The 18,035-nt window shown below is 43.4% G+C and overlaps 1 protein-coding gene across 2 annotated transcripts; it reads left to right on the top strand.

Annotated features, from left to right (window-relative positions):
* Nucleotides 1-1,368: 1,368 nt before the first annotated feature.
* LOC109896136 (ELMO domain-containing protein 3) lies at nucleotides 1,369-17,167 on the top strand. Of its 2 annotated transcripts, XM_031829733.1 has the most exons (13): nucleotides 1,369-1,426; nucleotides 2,152-2,648; nucleotides 3,374-3,448; nucleotides 4,050-4,124; nucleotides 4,260-4,329; nucleotides 4,677-4,739; nucleotides 7,007-7,095; nucleotides 7,221-7,344; nucleotides 7,442-7,564; nucleotides 10,822-10,952; nucleotides 11,088-11,164; nucleotides 11,348-11,475; nucleotides 11,575-17,167. In XM_031829733.1, exons 2-13 carry the CDS (start codon nucleotides 2,613-2,615, stop codon nucleotides 11,790-11,792), a joined length of 1,209 nt encoding a protein of 402 aa, XP_031685593.1. In that variant the 5' UTR covers nucleotides 1,369-1,426; nucleotides 2,152-2,612; the 3' UTR covers nucleotides 11,793-17,167. The 2 variants fall into 2 exon arrangements, with proteins under 2 accessions (XP_031685593.1, XP_031685594.1); XM_031829734.1 differs by lacking the exons at nucleotides 1,369-1,426; nucleotides 2,152-2,648 and adding an exon at nucleotides 2,673-3,231 and having other exon boundaries at nucleotides 11,575-11,824.
* Nucleotides 17,168-18,035: the final 868 nt, after the last annotated feature.

Genomic DNA, 18,035 nt, shown 5'->3' on the forward strand with positions numbered 1-18,035 from the left:
GTGGGGTTAACCTGAGTCTAGGGGCGTGTTCCTCTGCCTAGGCGCTGCTGACGCCTGCCAGATCTTACAACGCCTGGATAGGTATTTTACTTATCAGATAACCAAATAATTTGTCAAAGCAATCTGTCAGTCGATGACGTGGCACGCAATCATTGGTTGATGCATGCAACATCTGAGCAGGGGAACGCAACCTAGATCTGTGACAATGTGAAATGGTCCATTTTTATTGTCATTTTTTATTACTGGCCAATCCACCACCACCCCTCTTCGGGGGACAAACATTTATTTGTTAAAAAGACATTTTTGTTACAAATACATTTTTACATACATGGTACTTTTATACATAATATTCCATAACATATATGTATTTTATATACACATTTGGATTCATAGGATTAAAAAAAAAAACATTTAGATTCATAGGATTTAAAAAAAAAAACATTTGGATACATAGTGCTCAGACATGTCCAGTACACAGAATATATATTATTTTCAGTCGCAACTACAGATTAAATCCACTCCTCAATTGCTCTCATCCCATCCCACCTATCTCCATAGACCACCCTCTCTTGATGTCCTTGACCCATATAATGTTTAACTGTGCTGTGATGTCATACATAGATTCTGAATCTTTCTAATCGCATATCATCAACAGATTGTAAGTTTAATTGTTTTGCTAAGTGTATTATTATGTTGTTGATTGATTGACTATGACTTTCCAGATCGCCCAACAGTGCTATTTGTAGGGTTAATTCATTTTAAATGCCAGATGTTTTTGAGGGGTTTGAAGGATGGACGATATGAAATGAAGGTCACTTCATTTTGACCTGTAGACCTTCAGTAGGTCTACCATGCAGCATCCTGCTATATCACAAAATGGGCCTCAGTACACACACAAACACGTGTGAGGTAGCCTAGCGGTTAGAGCGTTGGGCCAGTAAGGTGGAACAAATCTGTTTATGTGTCCTTGAGGAAGGCACCTAACTGTAAATACTCCAGGGTTGCCATTGATAATGGTAGACCCTGGCTATGACTCTCTGTGTGTGTCTCAGGGGGAATTGTGATATGCAAAACAAATTCTGATGTGTATTATGCACACTTGTACATGTGTGAAACAAGACAAATATAAGCACCCATATATATTATCACACACACACACTTTATTTCTGGCCACTTTACAGGACAGGTGCATTATGGTTATATACGTTTTTATATTACCATAAATTGCTAACAGTACTACCTATTTGCATTGTCCAGTACAATCAAGGTCCATTCTGGGAAACGTATCCCTGGGTTAGCTTTAACCATGACGTAATCGAAAAGGAACCAGCACAGGCAGGGCAGGAAACCACAATTCCCAGAATGCACTTGACGTTAACTGTGGAAAGGGGGAAGGGAAACTGAGATTGGAGGGAGAGAAACTGAGGTAAAATCAATAGTATTAAACTATGATATAGACAATCGCTGTTGTTAGATGAATGTTTAAGAAACTGAGGGAAATATAAAATATAAAAAAAACGTTTTTTTAGTCTCCAGAAGGCCAGTAGCTACTGTAGTTAGTGATATGCTTGTGGAAACAGATTGCATGATTGTGGAAAAAGGCTAGCTGGATGACAGTTGTTGAGTTAGATAATAGCCAGTTGCCTGTCTTCGCACAAATGATATGCAACCGAAAGAAAACATGCATTCATGATGTATGTAGATAAATAACAAGATTGACCTGACATTAAAAACAATGCTGGGATCTGTTAACAGTTGATGTACTGTAGACTAACTAGCAGATAGCCTGCCAGCCCCGCTCAGTGGTCAGCCCACGTAGCTTCCTACAGCATACCGGTAGTTAGCTTAGCTATGTCAGTTACTGGGAACGTTAACCAAGATTCAGATTGTACCTTAACGTTTTTTTTTAAACTAACCACTTTTTTGTGTAGGGTGTGAGTTGATATTTGGCACTAGCTACAGTAGCTCACGTTGGCCATTAGTTGGATAACGATTCTATGTACTAGAGCTAGATAATCATTCAATGAGTTTGGGTACTTTCCCCAAAGAAAATAGAACGTCATTGATCAGTGTTTATGAACAATTATAATTTCGCTTTTGGCATTATATTTATGAGCTACCCACCTTATTTTTTTCTGCCCCAAATTGCAGATATCCATGACAACCAGTTTGACATACCATGTCATGAGTGCCCCCTATTGGTTGGATCTTGTCAAGGAGAAGGCACACTTCACCAAGACTCACCCCACCTTAGTTTGAGCCATTGTTATATTGTGGATGTGAGGTGCCAACATTGCGTGTCAAAGCAATGAAGCAGCTGGGAAAGAGAGAGGCCACCCTAGATCAGCAGTGTCCATGCCCAGCTCTACAGCCCCTCTAATGGGGCAGGATGCAAAACAAAATGTATTCAATGAGATCTACCTGTTGACTACTCTGGACCGAGAGAGCGAGAGGAAGGAAGGGGACGTTTGACAAGTAGTATTTGTGGAAAGGGACACAGCAGACATGGGGGTCTTCCCAATACCTCTTCTGACTGCCTCATTCTGGGGGAAAAGGCTTTAAAGGGTAGAACAGGGATTACACAGTCACACACAGACACACACACTCATGCCATGGAAGGGGACAGTGGTGTCACAGCACACACAGAGGTAGGTGGTTTAACCTTGCATAGCCTAACCTTTTAAAGGAGTTTAAACTGTGTGTAAACTATGTGATTGGCAGTCTCACCAGCTGTATACAATGAAATGGAACAGTATCAGTCAAATTCCAAATCAACATTTTGGCCTTGGTTGCAGTCTGTTTGATCTGTTCACGTTACCTGGATACTGGCTGTGTGATACCATCACAGGTGTAGACGGTTTGGGTGTGGTGGTATTCGATCAGATTGCATATAGACCTGTTACTGCAGCAAGTTTCCATCTGCTTCACAGTAAAACCTCCTAGTACTGTAGGTTCCCTTTTGGGGGACCTAATTAACTGCAGGTATCTCTGTGTCTATCTATTGACACATCCTTAAAATGTGTGTTGTTTAGGGGACTTTCCCTCTCCCTTCTGTTTTTAATCCCCTTTGTTTTAGTGAGTGAAGGAGGAAGTAATGAAGCAGCTTCCCCTCTAGAGTGTTTACATGGGGAAATAAAAAGGTGTCCACTAACTGTTCGCTCTCTGCTTAGCAATAATCTCCCTGCAGTGTCTACCTGTCTGTCTGCCCTGGCACTGTGCCACCCTCCCCAGGTGAGAAGGCTACCGGCTGATCCTCTGCTGCATCTAATTCCACAGAGACGGTCCTGCACTCTTTTCTCTGGTGCTGTGTGTGTGTCTGAATCTGTGTCTGATGATGCCTCTTGTTCTGTGCTGCCCCCCCCTCCCCCCTCAGGGTCTGAATGGTGTGTTCCATCATGAATGTAAAGAGACAGAGGAGCTAACCAATGGCCACTCCAACCACAAACCTGTGAGTACAACAACTGACCAGAGGATCCCGTTTAGAGATATGTTTTTTTACAATGTTTATTAAGAAGGAATTGTTGTATATACCTCTTGTGTTGTCAGAGTTATGGACTGGTAGTTTTTTAGTCCTGCTGTTCTATGCTGCATTATAGGGCTTGGAATTACCGGAGACCTCACCATACGATATTATCACAATACTTAGGTGCCGATACAATATGTATTGCGATTTGACGTTCCAAACATATTGCTAACTATATGTCTGCTGCAGAGAGACTAGAGAGCGTGAGAAAACTAGTTTTGATCAGTCATGGAAATAAAAGTGCTGAAAACATGTTGACTCACTATATAAGAAGAAGACCGAGAATAAGCTATTGGATGAAAAATAAGGGAGTTTTGGTGCCGGTACAGCCGACTTGTGCTAGCTAACGCTACCTACGGTTTGTTTTTAACAAATTGATACTTGGAGTCACATATAATATAATATCGTTCCCAAAATAATATTGTGATATGTAACTATGAACCCCCCCATCACTATTGCATTGTGTAACCTGTTAGTAAACCTGTTGTTTTGTGTTATGTAACCTGTTGTGTTTCTGTATTCCCAGGTGATGAATGGACTGATGCCAGGTCATAGTGTGAAAGAGCACGGCAACGGTAGTTCAGTGCTCAAATCTCTGCCAGTGAGTTGCTCTATACTGGCCCTCGTGATGTAAAAAATGTGACCGAAACCATCCATCACAGCACCACTGTCACTGTTCTCTTTCTATTAGTGTCTGTGTTTACATATATTATATATTTTATTGTGATTCGTCTAGATTTCAGCTCTGAAGCAGAATGGCCTTCTGCAGTCCCTGGCAGCAGGAGGAAAGCAACCCAAGACAGAAAGTAAGACAAAGGAACAACCGTATATCCTAGCTACCAGGCCTCCCTAGCACGTCCCCTCAGGAGCGAGGTTGGAGAGATGAGGGGGGGCAGTATATTATATGGTTATATATTATATTATATGTCATGGTCTAGAACAGGGTTTCCCCCAAAGCTCGGGTCTACCCCCCCAGGACTACACAGCTGATTCAAATAACAAACTCATCATCCAGCTGACTATTTGAATCGGCTGTGTAGTGCCAGAGGGGGTCACCATATCAACATGGCTGAACGATTACTCCTCACCTGTGTATGTTGTTGCAGGTTAGCTGTGTCTGTGTTGTGTTCTCCTCACCTGTGGGTGTTTTCAGGGGAGAGTGCGGATGTGGAGCAGGCTAGAGAGGAGTGGGAGGCTCTAGAGAGTATCCAACCAGGTGAGTTGTTGTTAGGGGCAACATCTCCCTACTCCCTGGCTGCCTGAAAGCTGTACCTGTATTTCTCTTCCCCTGTCATTTGTGTGTCTGTATTCGTGTTTTATTTTTATACACAAGTCTGTAATGTCTTTGTTAATGTTTTAAATGTAAATTGTAAAGTATTTTTGTCTCTTAATGGGTTGGAACCTAAATCATTTCTGAATCATTCGTTCTGAACAGAACCATCATTTATTTTGTTCTGTTCCACTATTCTGACCTGCGAAATAAAGTTTTGAACCGGTTCGAACCCCAAAAATGTTTGTCGTTCCTATTTTAACCTGTAAAATCCATATTTATTTTACATTTAGCTCATTAAATGACTTCACCAATCAGTGCGGATAGAGCAGCTTGCTATGCTGCGTTCAAGTTAGTTGTTTCCATGCGTGGTGGACAGACAAGTGTAGGGAGCGAGATGCAATGGAAATGTTGCACATGGGGAGAGAGGGTGGAGGAGGAAGCTTGGATCCACCCTCTCTCTATCTCTCCCCACCTGCAACATTTCCATTGCATCTCGCGCTCTACACTCGTTTGTCCAATTTATGTAAATAGCTTGCCTGCTCCATAGCAAGCTTCTCTATCTGAAGTAATTTAATGTTGAGCTAAATGTTTTTAAAAATACACACCTACTCATTCCAGGGTTTTTCTTCATGTGTATTGTTTTCTACATTGTAGAATAATAGTGAAGACATCAAAACTATGAAATAACACATGGAATCATGTAGAAACCAAAAAAGTGTTAAACATATCAACATATATTTTGTTTGAGATTCTTCAAAGTAGCCACCCTTTGCCTTGGTGAGAACTACGTACACTCTTGGCATTCTCTCAACCAACTTCACGAGGTAGTCACCTGGAATGCATTTCAATTAACAGGTGTGTCTTATTAAAAGTACATTTGTGTAATTACTTTCCTCAATGTGTTTGAGCCAATCAGTTGTGTTGTGACAAGGTAGGGGTGGTATACAGAAGATGGCCCTATTTGGTTAAAAAAAAACAAGTCCATATTAAAGCAAGAACAGCTCAAATAAGCAAAGACAAACGACAGTCCATCATTACTTTAAGACATAAAGGTCAGCCAATCTGGAAAATTTCAAGAACTTTAAAAGTTTCTTTAAGAGCAGTTGCAAAACCCATTAAGCGCTATGATGAAACTGGCTCTCATAAAGACCGGCACAGGACAGAAAGACCCAGACTTACCTCTGTTGCAGAGGATAAATTCATTAAAGTTACCAGCATCAGAAATTGCAGCCCAAGTTTAAGTAACAGACACATCTCAACATCAGCTGTTCAGAGTAGACTGCGTGAATCAGGCCTTCATGGTCGAATTGCTGCAAAGAACACACTCCTAAAGGACACCAAGAAGAAGAAGAGACTTGCTTGGGCCAAGAAACATGAGCAATGGACATGGAAATCCGTGGACATCTGTCCTTTGGTTTGATCAGTCCAAATTTGAGATTTTTGGTTCCAACCACTGAGTCTTTGTGAGATGCAGAGTAGGTGAACGGATGATCTTGCATGTGGTTCCCACCGTGAAGCATGGAGGAGGAGGTGTGATGGCGTGGGGGTGCTTTGCTGTTGACACTGTCTGTGATTTATTTAGAATTCAAGGCACACTTAACCAGCATGGCTACCACAGCATTCTGCAGCGATACGCCATCCCATCTGGTTTGCGCTTAGTGGGACTGTCATTTGTTTTTCAACAGGACAATGACCCAACACACCTCCAGGCTGTGTAAGTTCTATTTGACTAAGAAGGAGAGTGATGGAGTGCTGCATCAGATGACCAGGCCTTCACAATCACCTGACCTCAACTCAGTTGAGATGGTTTGGGATGAGTTGTACCGCAGAGTGAAGGAAAAGCAGCCAACAAGTGCTCAGCATATGTGGGAACTCCTTCAAGACTGTTGGAAAAACATTTCAGGTGAAGCTTCTTGAGAGAAGGTGTGTAAGGTGTGTAAAGCTGTCATCAAGGCAAAGGGTGGCTACTTTGAAGAATCTAAAATATATTTTGGTTACGACATGATTCCATGTGTGTTATTTCATAGTTTTGATGTCTTCACTATTATTCTACAATGTAGAAAATAATAAAAAGAAAGAAAATCCCTGGAATTTGTGGGACTGGACTTCATAACGAAATGATTGGAAAATAATTTTGGTTCCAACCCCATGATCATAAATCCTCCATTCTATGTTGTATATGAGTCTGTTATTGACCTGTGTGTATCCAGTGGTCAGTGAGGAGTCCAGTCCCACCCCTCTCATCTCCTTTAACGAGGCGCTGCAGCACTTCCAGACTACAGACCTTGGAGAGCTGCTGGTAAGGTCCGTCTGTCTGTCTGTGTATGGGGGTTTGAGGACTACATTGTAGGTTCTCACTCTCACCATCAATTGAGAACATTTTTCAGTTTCAGTTTGTATTTTGTTCCATATCTCTCTCTGTAGAAGAAGATCCACCCCACCATTCGCAGGACGGGTCTGGCCACTTTCACACACTTCCTGTTTGGCCCGCCGCGACTTCACCGGGAACTACTGGAGGAGAGGGACCTGGTCTTTGCCATCGCACAGTGTAAGAGAGAGAGTGTGTGTGCGTGTTTAAGAGCGAGGGCGAGATGAGATTTGCAGACAATAAGAGATCGATTGTGTGTGTGTGTGTTCCTCTGTAGGTTCTCTGGATAACAGTCAGGCTGTACACCTGCGTGTTCTACAGACCATCTATAAGAGGCTGACAGGCAGTAAGCTGGACTGTCCTCGGTTCGGGACACACTGGGAGAATGTGGGCTTTCAGGGTGAGAGACGTCTCCTGCATCATACTTTATTTCAGAGGTCACCAACCTTTTCTGAGTCGAGATCACGTTCTTAGTCTAAATGTAAGCCGAGATCTACCGCTCAGATTTTCTTTTAACATGACTTAAAAAACATAAGCCTACGCAACATTAACCAATTAAAAACACTTCTGTAGCAATGAGGATTGTGCAGTAAGCTATAAGCCCAATACATTATCACTGCATATTGGCTTGCCAATGTTGTACTTCTCAGACCATTTAGAAATTATACTTCAACATTTTTGGTATGATCACACTGGTAATAAATAATTTGTAAATACATATATACACACTACCGTTGAAAAGTTTGGGTATCACTAAGAAATGTCCTTGTTATTTAAAGAAAAACACATTTTTTGTCCGTTAAAATAACATCAAATTGATCAGAAATACAGTGTAGACATTGTTAATGACTATTGTAGCTGGAAACGGCTGATTTTGAATGGAATATCTACATAGGCCCATTATCAGCAACCATCACTCCTGTGTTCCAATGGCACGTTGTGTTAGCTAATCCAGTTTATCATTTTAAAAGGCTAATTGACCATTAGAAAACCATTTTGCAATTATGTTAGCACAGCTGAAAACTGTTGTCCTGATTACAGAAGCAATACAACTGGCCTTCTTTAGACTAGTTGAGTATATGGAGCATCAGCATTTGTGGGTTCGATTACAGGCTCAAAATGGCAGAAACAAAGAAATTTCTTCTGAAACTCGTCAGTCTATACTTGCTCTGAGAAATGAAGGCTATTCCAAGACTCAAGCCGCTAATAATAACAGCGTAAGCTTATCGGAACACTTCATTCATTGCAGCTGCAGTGCTGGTTGTAGCGTGAGTAGAAGTAGGGAGAACGCACATTTTATGACTTATAAAAGTGTTGGAACAAGGTGTTGACTGTGCTGAATAATAACAACTTAAACATGAACTCACTCATAAAAACAGCAGCTCTTGGCTGTTTTCGTTGAGTCTGTCTCTAGTCATGGTTTTGATATCTCATTGTATCAACTTTGCTGTGCGCTCAAGGCTTCTTTTTACAGTCTATGGTGTGAGGAAACTGCAGAGGGCTGTTGAATCAATTGCACCTACTGCCAACAGCGCAAAGCTAATCAAAAAATAGCAACATAAGGCTTTATCGTTAGTTTTTTTTACAGAAATGTTTGGTAATCGAATAGGAATGCCTTGTCAATCGACCAGTGGGTGACCACTGCTTTACTAGATGCCACGCTCACACAGAGATGAAAACCCTCGAGTCGATTGACGCACCGGCACATCAATTTAAATTAAATGTTTAAAAAAACATCTCCATCAAAAATCTTTCCATTTAAGAGAGATATTTGTTTTGTATTGGATGCATTTCAATCCTCCACATCTGTCAGTGTCGCACTTCCGCATCTGTGGTGAAAGGTGGCAGAGCTAGAGCGGTGTTTGTCAGACCATGAGACATCTGTGGTGAAAGGTGGCAGAGCTAGAGCGGTGTTTGTCAGACCATGAGACATCTGTGGTGAAAGGTGGCAGAGCTAGAGCAGTGTTCGTCAGACCGTGAGACATCTGTGGTGAAAGGTGGCAGAGCTAGAGCGGTGTTTGTCAGACCATGAGACATCTGTGGTGAAAGGTGGCAGAGCTAGAGCGGTGTTTGTCAGACCATGAGACATCTGTGGTGAAAGGTGGCAGAGCTAGAGCGGTGTTTGTCAGACCATGAGACATCTGTGGTGAAAGGTGACAGAGCTAGAGCGGTGTTTGTCAGACCATGAGACATCTGTGGTGAAAGGTGGCAGAGCTAGAGCGGTGTTTGTCAGACCATGAGACATCTGTGGTGAAAGGTGGCAGAGCTAGAGCGGTGTTTGTCAGACCATGAGACATCTGTGGTGAAAGGTGGCAGAGCTAGAGCGGTGTTTGTCAGACCATGAGACATCTGTGGTGAAAGGTGGCAGAGCTAGAGCGGTGTTTGTCAGACCATGAGACATCTGTGGTGAAAGGTGGCAGAGCTAGAGCGGTGTTTGTCAGACCATGAGACATCTGTGGTGAAAGGTGACAGAGCTAGAGCGGTGTTTGTCAGACCATGAGACATCTGTGGTGAAAGGTGGCAGAGCTAGAGCGGTGTTTGTCAGACCATGAGACATCTGTGGTGAAAGGTGGCAGAGCTAGAGCGGTGTTTGTCAGACCATGAGACATCTGTGGTGTAAGGTGGCAGAGCTAGAGCGGTGTTTGTCAGACCGTGAGACATCTGTGGTGAAAGGTGGCAGAGCTAGAGCGGTGTTCGTCAGACCATGAGACATCTGTGGTGAAAGGTGGCAGAGCTAGAGTGGTGTTTGTCAGTGGTGTTTGTCAGACCATGAGACATCTGTGGTGAAAGGTGACAGAGCTAGAGCGGTGTTCGTCAGACCGTGAGACATCTGTGGTGAAAGGTGGCAGAGCTAGAGCGGTGTTTGTCAGACCGTGAGACATCTGTGGTGAAAGTTGACAGAGCTAGAGCGGTGTTTGTCAGACCGTGAGACATCTGTGGTGAAAGGTGGCAGAGCTAGAGCGGTGTTCGTCAGACCGTGAGACATCTGTGGTGAAAGGTGGCAGAGCTAGAGCGGTGTTCGTCAGAACATGAGACATCCTGAAAATCTGTCTTCTCACAAAGTCTGTAGCGTCTGAACTGTTTGGCGTAGAAAACTATTATGCCCAGCCAATGGAAAGATGAGACTCCGTTTGCTCTACAACCCCCACAAGTGTCACCGGTGACTTGTCTGAAGGTAACCGGTAGAGGTTTAAAAAAAACAAATGGATGTATGAAGGGAGTTTTGTGCCTACCCAAAAAAGGGGTTAAATATATATTTTTAATATCCTAGATTTAGGGCAGACACTTCAAAACGTATAAAGTTTCTTATGAAACATTTTTTTACTGTCCTTTTTTGCCATTAATGAATGTTATTCAATGTTTCTACATCCTTTAATAGTAAAGGCCAAAATCAATATTTAATAAAAAAATAAAAAAATTATCAATCTTTTTATACCTAAAGGGGTCCTAAAATTCCAAATCAAATAGCTAAATGATCTAGTATGACCATCTTAAAACAATTCCATATGTCAGCTTAGCACCCCACCTTCAACCCCGACGTTTTAGACTAAATCATTATTGATTACAGTTGAGAAGATGTATATTTTATAAAGAAATGAACAAAACACTGAAATGATAACGTGTGTGTCTGTGTATTTGTGTGTGTTTTCTGTGTAGGTACGGACCCAGCCACAGACCTGCGTGGTACAGGTTTCCTGGGGCTGATGCATGCCTTGTACCTGGTAATGGACCCTGAGACGCTGCCTTTAGCCAGAGACATCTTCAAGCTGTCCCAGCACCCCACACAGGTACATACACACACGGGCCACAAACTGTTCAGGTGAGGGCAATTTCAAAGAAGTGGGGACATTATTCAAGTACGCAATCACACATTTAATAGTCTATTTACAAACCTCTACTCTTTCTGCTCAATCTTTCTCTAGAACTTTCCTTTCTGTGTGATGTCCATCAATATGACCTGTATCGCCCTGCATGCACTCAGAGAAGAGGCCCTCTCCAAGTAAGTGTCCTGCCCTACTCCTCTACGACAGACAGAGACACAAACAGACACAGACAGACCGACAGACAGACAGACAGACAGACAGACAGACAGACAGACAGACAGACAGACATTGGCTTGACTGTCACTCACAAGAGCGAAATCCTCATTTGTTTGTGTGTTCTTCTTTGTGTGGTGCTTCAGGGAGTGTAACCGTCGACAGCAGGTAGTGGGGGTGTTAAATGAGTTCTACGTTGCCACGTTCCTGCACCTCTACCAGCTGTGGAAGAGCCAGCAGAAGACCATCTCTGACTCCGGCTTCGTCCTGAAAGGTAACTCACTTTGTTTGTACTCCAGGCTTAACCGAGTCCGGTTGTTAACATCCCTCTGGAACACAATCACTTCCCCACTGTGCCTCTGCTCCCCTCCAGAAGTGGAGCTGTTTGCCAAAAAGAACCCCAAGCAGATGCTGCGTCGACTGGACGTCTTCTTGAGGGAGAGGAGGTACCCGGACCCCACGGCCCAGCGACCCTCACCCTGCCTGGGGAGGAGAGGGGCCAGGTCTGAGGGAACCAGGGGCAAGGAGATGCACTTCACTGGTGTGTGTGAGCTACCACTAAACATGGAGGGAGAGGCCAGGCTCATCTGACACACAGAGAGTCTGTGTGTACGGCTAGACTAGTCTGAGCTAGAGAGAGAGTGTGTTTGTGTCAGTTGTGTGTGTAGGGACCCCACCAAGCTTTGACCCACTCCCTGCGGTCCTTTCCCATTGATGCTGTAAAACTGCTGTCAGAACAGTTTGTATGGAGTCACTGACTCCTCTCCCAACAGAAGTACTTGTCGGTGTGGCATGGGACTGATGGATGAATAGAAGATGTCATTAAATAGAGAGAGAGAGAATGAAAGGTTAGCGTTTCAAGGACTGGTGTGGGTGCAGGCTTTGCTCCAGACAAGCAGTAGCACACCTGATTCTACTAATCATCCAATCATAGTTGGTTTATTGAGGCCAAATCAGAAGCTGCCAAACCCCAGGGCTTCTATGTGTCTGCAGCCCTAGTAGAGTTTTGGAAGGGTGTAGGGTCATTGACTGTCTTCTACTGTCAGCAGAACTGTGTGTGCGTGCACTAGGTATGGAGATTACGGTGTGTGTTGGCTATAGGGAGTTGGAACAGTGAGGCCTGTGTTTCTGTATGTTGTCAGGTCGATATGTGTGTGTCTGGGTTCGGATGGTTCTTGTCCCAGTGCAGGTTAAATAGGCGTGTGTGTGTGTGTGTCTGTCTGTCTGGGCTCGGATGGTTCCTGTCTGTCCCAGTGCAGGTTAAATAGGCTGATGTGTGTGTGTCTGGGCTCGGATGGTTCCTGTCTCAGTCCCAGTGCATGTTAAATGGGCTGATGTGTGTGTGTCTGGGCTCGGATGGTTCCTGTCTCAGTCCCAGTGCAGGTTAAATGGGCTGATGTGTGTGTGTCTGGGCTTGGATGGTTCCTGTCTCAGTCCCAGTGCAGGTTAAATGGGCTGATGTGTGTGTGTCTGGGTTCAGATGGTTCCTGTCTGTCTCAGTGCAGGTTAAATAGGCTGATGTGTGTGTGTCTGGGCTCGGATGGTTCCTGTCTGTCCCAGTGCAGGTTAAATAGGCTGATGTGTGTGTGACTGGGCTCGGATGGTTCCTGTCTGTCCCAGTGCAGGTTAAATAGGCTGATGTGTGTGTGTCTGGGTTCGGATGGTTCCTGTCTGTCCCAGTGCAGGTTAAATAGGCTGATGTGTGTGTGTCTGGGCTCGGATGGTTCCTGTCTGTCCCAGTGCAGGTTAAATAGGCTGATGTGTGTGTGTGTGTGTGTGTGTCTGGGCTCGGATGGTTCCTGTCTGTCCCAGTGCAGGTTAAATAGGCTGATGTGTGTGTGTCTGGGCTCGGATGGTTCCTGTCTCAGTCCCAGTGCAGGTTAAATAGGCTGATGTGTGTGTGTCTGGGCTCGGATGGTTCCTTTCTCAGTCCCAGTGCAGGTTAAATAGGCTGATGTGTGTGTGTCTGGGCTCGGATGGTTCCTGTCTGTCCCAGTGCAGGTTAAATAGGCCCAGAGCCCCTAGTTGTTTGGGGGATATATTTTTTAATAATTGAAAAACTATTTTAGTCCTTTCCTAAAGGATAGATGCCATAACAATACATGAAATGATACTGTATATGAAAATGATATATTATATTATGGATATAGCACTTGATGATAGTGGCAGAATGAGAGGGACCTCTTCTGCTAAGAAACTCAGGAAGACGATGATTCCCTGTTCCCTGTATAGAGTTCTACTGTTGACCATCTTCCCTGTAGTGAATAGGGGTTTTACGTAGTGAATAGGGGTTTTACGTAGTGAATAGGGTTTTACGTAGTGAATAGGGTTTCACGTAGTGAATAGGGTTTCACGTAGTGAATAGGGGTTTCATGTAGTGAATAGGGTTTTACGTAGTGAATAGGGTTTTACGTAGTGAATAGGGTTTCACGTAGTGAATAGGGTTTTACGTAGTGAATAGGGTTTTACGTAGTGAATAGGGTTTTACGTAGTGAATAGGGGTTTCACGTAGTGAATAGGGTTTTACGTAGTGAATAGGGTTTTACGTAGTGAATAGGGGTTTCACGTAGTGAATAGGGGTTTCACGTAGTGAATAGGGTTTTACGTAGTGAATAGGGTTTTACGTAGTGAATAGGGTTTTACGTAGTGAATAGGGTTTTACGTAGTGAATAGGGTTTTAACGTAGTGAATAGGGGTTTCACGTAGTGAATAGGGGTTTCACGTAGTGAATAGGGGTTTCACGTAGTGAATAGGGGTTTCACGTAGTGAATAGGGGTTTCACGTAGTGAATAGGGGTTTCACGTAGTGAATAGGGTTTTACGTAGTGAATAGGGTTTCACGTAGTGAATAGGGTTTTACGTAGTGAATAGGGTTTCACGTAGTGAATAGGGTTTTACGTAGTGAATAGGGTTTCACGTAGTGAATAGGGTTTTACGTAGTCAATAGGGTTTTACGTAGTCGATAGGGTTTTACGTAGTGAATAGGGGTTTCACGTAGTGAATAGGGGTTTTACGTAGTGAATAGGGGTTTTACGTAGTGAATAGGGTTTTACGTAGTGAATAGGGTTTTACGTAGTGAATAGGGTTTTACGCAGTGAATAGGGTTTTACGCAGTGAATAGGGTTTTACGTAGTGAATAGGGTTTTACGTAGTGAATAGGGTTTTACGTAGTGAATAGGGGTTTTACGTAGTGAATAGGGGTTTCACGTAGTCAATAGGGTTTTACGTAGTGGATAGGGGTTTCACGTAGTCAATAGGGTTTTACGTAGTGAATAGGGTTTCATTTGAGATGAGCATTTAGACTGGTCAGTCAAGCCAACAGCTATTGGCTGGTTTAGTCTGACCAGTGATAGAAGTCGTCTGGGAGGTTTCTACATGCATTCCGTTACAGAGCATCCAACTGGAGTTGATTGACCAGTGCCAGAGTAATGTCAGTCGTGTGTGTTATCTGACACGATCGATAGTGCACACAAATTACACATGTGCCTAACTAAAGGTTAGTGTCCAGAGATGATCTTTTTCTAAATTCTGAATTGATAGTGATGAGAACAGTGAAAGGTGTGTCTCTATGAAGGTGCAAAGTAAGCAATCCCAACTCTGTCAGAGATCACAATAATACTGGTGTGTGTGTGTGATGGTGTGATGGTACAGTATGACAGGGGAGCGTACCTCTGCAGTCACAATCAGTAGCATGTTCAGGTAGCACCGGTACTGTAGCTTCCTTGTTGTTTTACCTTCCTTGTAAAGCTTGTTTCTCTTGGTCATGTGGTCTGATTTACAGTCTTTAGCATCGGTGCTGTTACTACAGTACATTCACAACATCCCCTCTACAACAGACATGTAGTTAGTAGAGCTACTCAGTGGATCCATGTTTTGTGAGGTACTTGTAGATCTTCAGTAGCCGGTTCTTAAATATGATCTTTGTCTTCTGGGATGAAAGCAGAACAAGCAGGAGGGTCCTCTAAGAGCAGATCATCAGGTTGGATGTATCACTGGGTCAGGGGTTAAAGTGTACACATCTAGAAACATGATATAAACATCTATAGGTGTGGACATGATCAGCTACAATATGTAGCCTATCTTGTCTTATTGGATTATTTACAAGCACATCACTAATCCACATATACCCCCCATTTTCAAAAAAGGAATACGTGCTGTTTTTTTTGCCAAGTGTAAGTGTTTTTGTTAGTCAGCTAAATGTGCACTCTTCTAGAATGCTGGAGGTGTGTACAGTGTGAGTGTTGCTAGGTGACTATTAGGCTTTGTCTGTGTTGTATTTTTAACCGACCTCGAAAGAACAGAGCCTCTATCTCTGCAGCTATAATCTCATCATAGCCCTTGTTAATCTGAAACATTTACTAAAGTCATGTAATTTAACTGAACCTGTATTTCAGAATGGGAAGATACACAAAGTTATAAAATTTTAGCAGAAGTGCTTGTTCCAGTTTAGTGTGTGAATCATGAAGTACAAAAGGTGATTGTTACTGTGTGATTGTTAGTAGGGTATTCTATTGAAATCAGTCAGATTTATTTATAAATAAAGCAATTTTTACATCAGCAGATGTCACAAAGTGCTATACAGAAACCCAGCCTAAAACCCCAAATGGCAAGTAATGCAGATGTAGAAGCACGGTGGCTAGGAAAAACTCCCTAGAAAGGCAGGAACCTAGGAAGAACCCTAAAGTGGAACCAGGCTCTGAGGGGTGGCCAGTCCTCTCCTGGCTGTGCTGGGTAGAGAGGAACCAGGCTCTGAGGGGTGGCCAGTCCTCTCCTGGCTGTGCTGTGTAGAGAGGAACCAGGCTCTGAGGGGTGGCCAGTCCTCTCCTGGCTGTGCTGGGTAGAGAGGAACCAGGCTCTGAGGGGTGGCCAGTCCTCTCCTGGCTGTGCTGGGTAGAGAGGAACCAGGCTCTGAGGGGTGGCCAGTCCTCTCCTGGCTGTGCTGGGTAGAGAGGAACCAGGCTCTGAGGGGTGGCCAGTCCTCTCCTGGCTGTGCTGTGTAGAGAGGAACCAGGCTCTGAGGGGTGGCCAGTCCTCTTCTGGCTGTGCTGGGTAGAGAGGAACCAGGCTCTGAGGGGTGGCCAGTCCTCTTTTGGCTGTGCTAGGTGGAGAGGAACCAGGCTCTGAGGGGTGGCCAGTCCTCTTCTGGCTGTGCTGGGTAGAGAGGAACCAGGCTCTGAGGGGTGGCCAGTCCTCTTTTGGCTGTGCTAGGTGGAGAGGATAAGAAAAACATTGCTTACCTCAAGACTTGAGACAAATCTTTTCTTTCTCTTCTTTTGGATGTCTGTTGACAAGGACAATGGCTTCTCACTTCATATAACTGCAGGCCTTATCTTTTCTCTTTCCGTTGTTGAACACATACTCCCTGTGTATTCCACACCTGAAACACTAGTGAACTAATGCTGAAGCTGGTAGGCTATGTATTCTATGTCAAATGACACATGCTTGATCCACATGGCTTTATATCAGCCTGACTGCAGATCCACTCCATGTTGACTATGTTAATGATAAGCAAATGTTCTTGTGGCTGCGACAGTATCCACTTTCGCTGTTGTATTGGTGCTTGTTCCCACCTTTGACCCTGTCAGGATCATACAGGAACATTGTGCTGCTCCTCCAAATTGGATTTGCATTCCCAAATCAAGGTTTTTACTTGAATTCCTTGCGTATGTTTCCACCCGTTAGGTCCAATTTTATTTTCCCCGGTTAGATCTCAGTTCAGAACCAATAGAAAATGGGTCTATAGGCAGCATGCATGGTACTGAATATAACAAATCACTTCCTTAATCTCTTGCGCTTTATATGAAGGTGTTCTACTGTTGCTGTTGTCGTCATTTGTCCCCGAAAGCATTCTATGACTGTACCTTGATTGTAGAAGCCCTATTTTATAATGAGTTATTTCAGAAAAATGTGCTGATGTACAGTAATGTATTGTATGGAGAAACTTAAATAAATGCCATTTAAAACACAGCCATTTGCTTGTTATTTTTTCTCTGTGCTGTAATTTATTATTCTCAGTTTGCCTTTTTCAATGCTATTTTTAGAAACACTTAAGTGACCTGCGTAGCCCAGGGTTTCTTAAGCTTGGGTTGGGACCCAAAGTGGGCCTGGGCATGTGATAGGTGGATAGTGAGTTATGAGTAAACATTTAAAATCACACACCATTTCCTCTTCATTTGGGTCATTCAAGGACAGTACATTTCTCATTTGGGTCTGGAGCTGAAACGGTTTAAGAACCTCTGGTCTAGACTGTTCCCCAGTTTTGTGGAGATACTACTGATTCTAGGCCTATTCACGCTTCAACAACAGAAATGGATGGTTAAGGCGTCCACAAACAGGTTCAGTTTGCTCCTAGCGGGACTCGCCTAGAGGACGCCAACGTCTGTGCTCACATAGACACACCCCCTAAAGCAGATTCAACCAGATTCAGACACAGCCTGATTCTTTTTTCTTTTTTTTCTTGAGCGATTAAATACAAATCATTTGTAGACTGCAAATTCACCACAAGAATCCCAAATGGATATAATATTTGACTGAAACATCATTTCAAACCTTGCTTACATTTGTTGATCAAGTGTCTGTATTATACGTGGAAATACTTGGGAACAATTTTCTTAAATTAAAATCACTTGGAGCTGATTTCCTGGTGTTTTTACAGTCATGTCCAACAATTTTAAAAAATATACGATTTTTCTTTTGTATTTATTTTTGCTCAGAAAACTTTGTGGCCAAATGAAACCACCCACGGGCTGTCAGTTGGGGAACCCTGCCCTAAAGCTTCAGCAGTGATGAGGTTTCTCTCGTAGTTTTATAGCTTTACCACTTGAGGGCGTCCTTT

This window comes from Oncorhynchus kisutch, linkage group LG8 (genome assembly GCF_002021735.2).
Source record: "Oncorhynchus kisutch isolate 150728-3 linkage group LG8, Okis_V2, whole genome shotgun sequence".
Taxonomy (NCBI): Eukaryota; Metazoa; Chordata; class Actinopteri; order Salmoniformes; family Salmonidae; genus Oncorhynchus; species Oncorhynchus kisutch.